The following is a 3713-nucleotide window of genomic DNA, read 5'->3' on the forward strand; positions in this document are numbered from 1 at the left end:
TTAGGACTTTACTTTTCTCTCTCTAAGCCCAACCGGTTCTTTTATCAACTGACACCATGACTTTTTTCTACCTGCCCCCATATAGTCTAAACACTATGAGTCGTATGCGGATGAAATATTTGTATGTATAAATCGTCTTGACTGCTCTTGTCTTTTTAGTATTTAGTTGACGTAAATAAACTCTTTTCTCAGTGTATATATTAAGGAGAATGACTCGGTTTTTCCAAACTGGTTCCAACCGTTTTTTTTTTGAACATTATTAGTCACCTTTTTTGAAATCAGGATTTTACGAATCCTGAGTATAACGGATTTTTAAAATGGAATAAACTGGGTTTGCACCTTGTTTATTTATATACAATGATCTATAAATTTCAAATATTTATTTGATTGAAAATATTTATTTTTATTAATTTTGCATCTGACTACTGGAGAATTTTTTACTGCAGAAAACTACTATATGTATAAATAAAAGGAACATCGAACCAACAATTTTCACTGATTTTTTTGTTGCAGCAGCTTTCTAAACTCTGCCTAAACCAGTGAATCGGCTTCATTTTGTCTTCATGCTCATCTAACGGGTTTGGGCTGTAGGGAGAGGGATGTTAGAGGAGCTGATGTGGGTGGTCATATAAAGAGGTGGGCTAATGTCATCGGGCATCTTATACAAATTGGGCTGAACAGTTTAACTTGCTTCAATATCAGAATAGGGTTGTGTCCAAGTATCGCCAACCTCACGAGCTCTTTGTCTGCGATAGGTGACGTTGGTCTCCGATGATGGAATTCAAAGGCGTGAGATTTGACGAAGGTGCAGATTGATTCTTGCTGAATGGTCTGCCTATAATATACTTTTAGAAAAAAAGAGCTGTTGTTGTAGCGATCTAATCTTGTTACGATCGCTGAACCCCCATTTTTCGGTTTTACTTGTATCTTAATATACTAGGAACTTATTTTGACAAATTTATTTCTTCATGAAAGCCAATTTTTAGGAGTCATTTTGTAAATTTGGTCATGATTTTTAACTAGTAGCATCTAAGTGTTACTGTAGACAAAATATGTAAAATTAAACAGTTCATCCGATTTTTTGTCAATTTGAAAATGGGGAACCGGTATTTTCTAATTACCATTTTTCGCATAACTCGAAAACCGGTTTTCGGAATAAGGCGAATAGTCGAACACCATAGCATTTATTTATATATGTGCATATATGAACATAAACAATTTTCTAGATAACTCAACACAATTAATTTCTTAAAGAGCAAATTTTTCCAAACTTCGCACTTTTCTACACTTCTAACAAACAAATCAACATTTCGAACAGAAGTAAAAGTAAACACTTCTAAGAAAATTTCTGTGAAAAAATTTTGCACGTGTGCGGTCCAATTCAGCACATTCGTAATTAAAAAACTGCGGCCATTGATTTCTTGTGCGCTACAATCGAGGATGTCAAAAAGAGTGGCAACAGTTGGTGTAACACACAAATGTCAGAATATGGAACAATTCGAAACAACGGCTCCTAGGTACATGTCTGAAACAATCAATCTTGCTAACAATATCGTATGTAGACTCCTCTATCGACCTCTATGTACTTTGTAGGCTCTTAGCCAGGTTGTAGCAAAAAGCAAAAAAAAAAAGACAGGGCGTTGCAGTTGTCAACAACAACCACTAAGCATGGCTTTTTTGCGAATTGCATTTTATTTTCAATTGTTAATTGTTTTTTTTTTTTTCACCAGCTCTTCTTCTGCTTCTTCCTCTTCTGGTTTGGTGCATTTTGCAATTTGATTTCTCGAAGACAGCAAATGACGCTAGGGGGTCGTGCGATTTTTATGTGCAAGTAGTTGTGTGCTGACGCTGTCATAAAGTGGAACTCTTTTATGTTGTTGACCACACACGCAACACCAACAACAACAACAAAAACCAGTTACAGTGCAGCAATCAAAGCAACGCTGGTTGTATCTCAAAGCAGGAAACAAAAATCCACGCCGTGCTGCTGACTGACTGACTAGCTGTCAAAGTGGTGGTGCGCGCTCGTGTTTTTGCTGCTGCGAATGGTGGTGCTTGTGACAACCACATTTGCGCAGAAATGAAGCCATGAAACGACCACCAACCAGCCCCTTTTTTACAAAACGCACACTGCTACGCAACTTGTTTATTGGCAACATGCAGCAAAGCCACAAGCGCGCACATACACAAATGCGCAAACACACACACACACACACCCAAAAGCAGTCTGTGCGTTTCCTGCATTTACCTTTAATGATATTGTAAAAATCACACCTAACAATCAGGGCGGTCCCCGTAACGAATTCAGCCATTCAATTCACTACTTCCACCGCTGCACAGCGCTCCACTCCGCTTGACTTTGGTGGTGTAAACAGCAGATATATTGTTGTTGTTTTAACTTAGTTATGTCATCTGGTGCATGGGCAAAAGGCCTATTTTGGCCGTCGACGACTCAAGCATATTGCTGTGTTTGTTGTTGTTGTTGTTGTTGTAATATGTACATATCTCTTTTTTCTTGACTGCCTTTGTTGTATGTATGTATGTACGTCAAAGTGTCTGTATCTGGTATTAGGAGCATTAAAACCGCAGGATACTTGCTAGTTGTCATTGACTTCTTGGCGTGAAGGTAGTAGATAGCAAACAAAAAGGTGAACAAAGAAAGAAAAAAACAACAGAACAGCAACAAAACAGCTTTGGAAAAAAATACTACAATTGGGTTTGTTTATGGCAAACAAAGGCGCAACGAATAATAAAAACACAAATAGCGCAAAGCAAAGAAAATATGTAACTGACAGATACAAAGCAAGGTGGAGAATATGGAATGAACAAGGCAGGCCGAAGTCTGTATGTACGTACATAGCTACGCGCTGTGAGAAAGGATTTAAGGCATAAATTTAAGGATTTTCGCACACACGCACATACATACATCCATGTAGCCGCAGATATGTAGATAGCAATAGTGGTCTAGCCACCATTTAGACATTTTACATAGACAACAAGGCAACCTGCGGTGCTGGCAACTTGGGCGAGTTTGCCCACACAGTTCGATTTTATCGCCCGTACAGACATACATACTTACATATGTACATACTTACATGCTTACACTCATTTCTCAGCAATAAAAATCACAGCACTCTACTGTCATAAAACATAGTCATATATTTTGTTTGTTTGTATGTACATATGTATATCATATTCCCGCCATTCAACCGATTTTTCATAATTGTACTTATTTTGCTTTATTTTTTTCCCCTTTTTTTCTAGGCGCATGTTCCCCACTGTACGCGTCAGCTTCTCCGGTCCATTGCGTCAAATACAACCTGCCGATCGTTATGCTGTGCTACTCGATATCATACCAATGGACTCGAAACGTTATCGCTATGCGTATCATCGTTCGGCTTGGCTAGTCGCCGGTAAGGCTGATCCCGCACCGCCAGCTCGTCTCTATGCGCATCCGGATAGTCCATTCAGCTGTGAAGCGTTGCGCAAACAGGTTATCTCCTTTGAGAAGGTGAAACTAACTAATAATGAAATGGATAAGAATGGACAGGTGAGTGTTATGGTGGTGAATCACATCATAAATGTATATACATATATTACTGTAAAGGCATGTAGGCAGCCCATGAAAATGTGTTTGTAAAGAGTAAACACAAGCGCAGTTTTTTTTTTTTTTTGTAAGAAAACTAGCAGTGGCTCATTGACTAAAATCAAGG

General features: G+C 38.4%; 1 protein-coding gene across 1 annotated transcript in view; it reads left to right on the top strand.

The window, feature by feature from the left end:
* Nucleotides 1-3264: 3264 nt before the first annotated feature.
* Nucleotides 3265-3713, top strand: part of LOC118740451 (T-box protein H15-like) — a gene marked incomplete at its 5' end in the record, with an annotated part of 1870 nt that continues 1421 nt past the window's right edge. Inside the window, 1 exon segment of the mRNA XM_036472002.1 lies at nucleotides 3265-3550. Coding sequence (XP_036327895.1) covers nucleotides 3265-3550 — 286 coding nt within the window.

The sequence above is a fragment of the Rhagoletis pomonella genome, unplaced genomic scaffold (assembly GCF_013731165.1).
Source record: "Rhagoletis pomonella isolate Grant_MI unplaced genomic scaffold, Rhpom_1.0 Rhpom_scaffold_00006, whole genome shotgun sequence".
NCBI lineage: Eukaryota > Metazoa > Arthropoda > Insecta > Diptera > Tephritidae > Rhagoletis > Rhagoletis pomonella.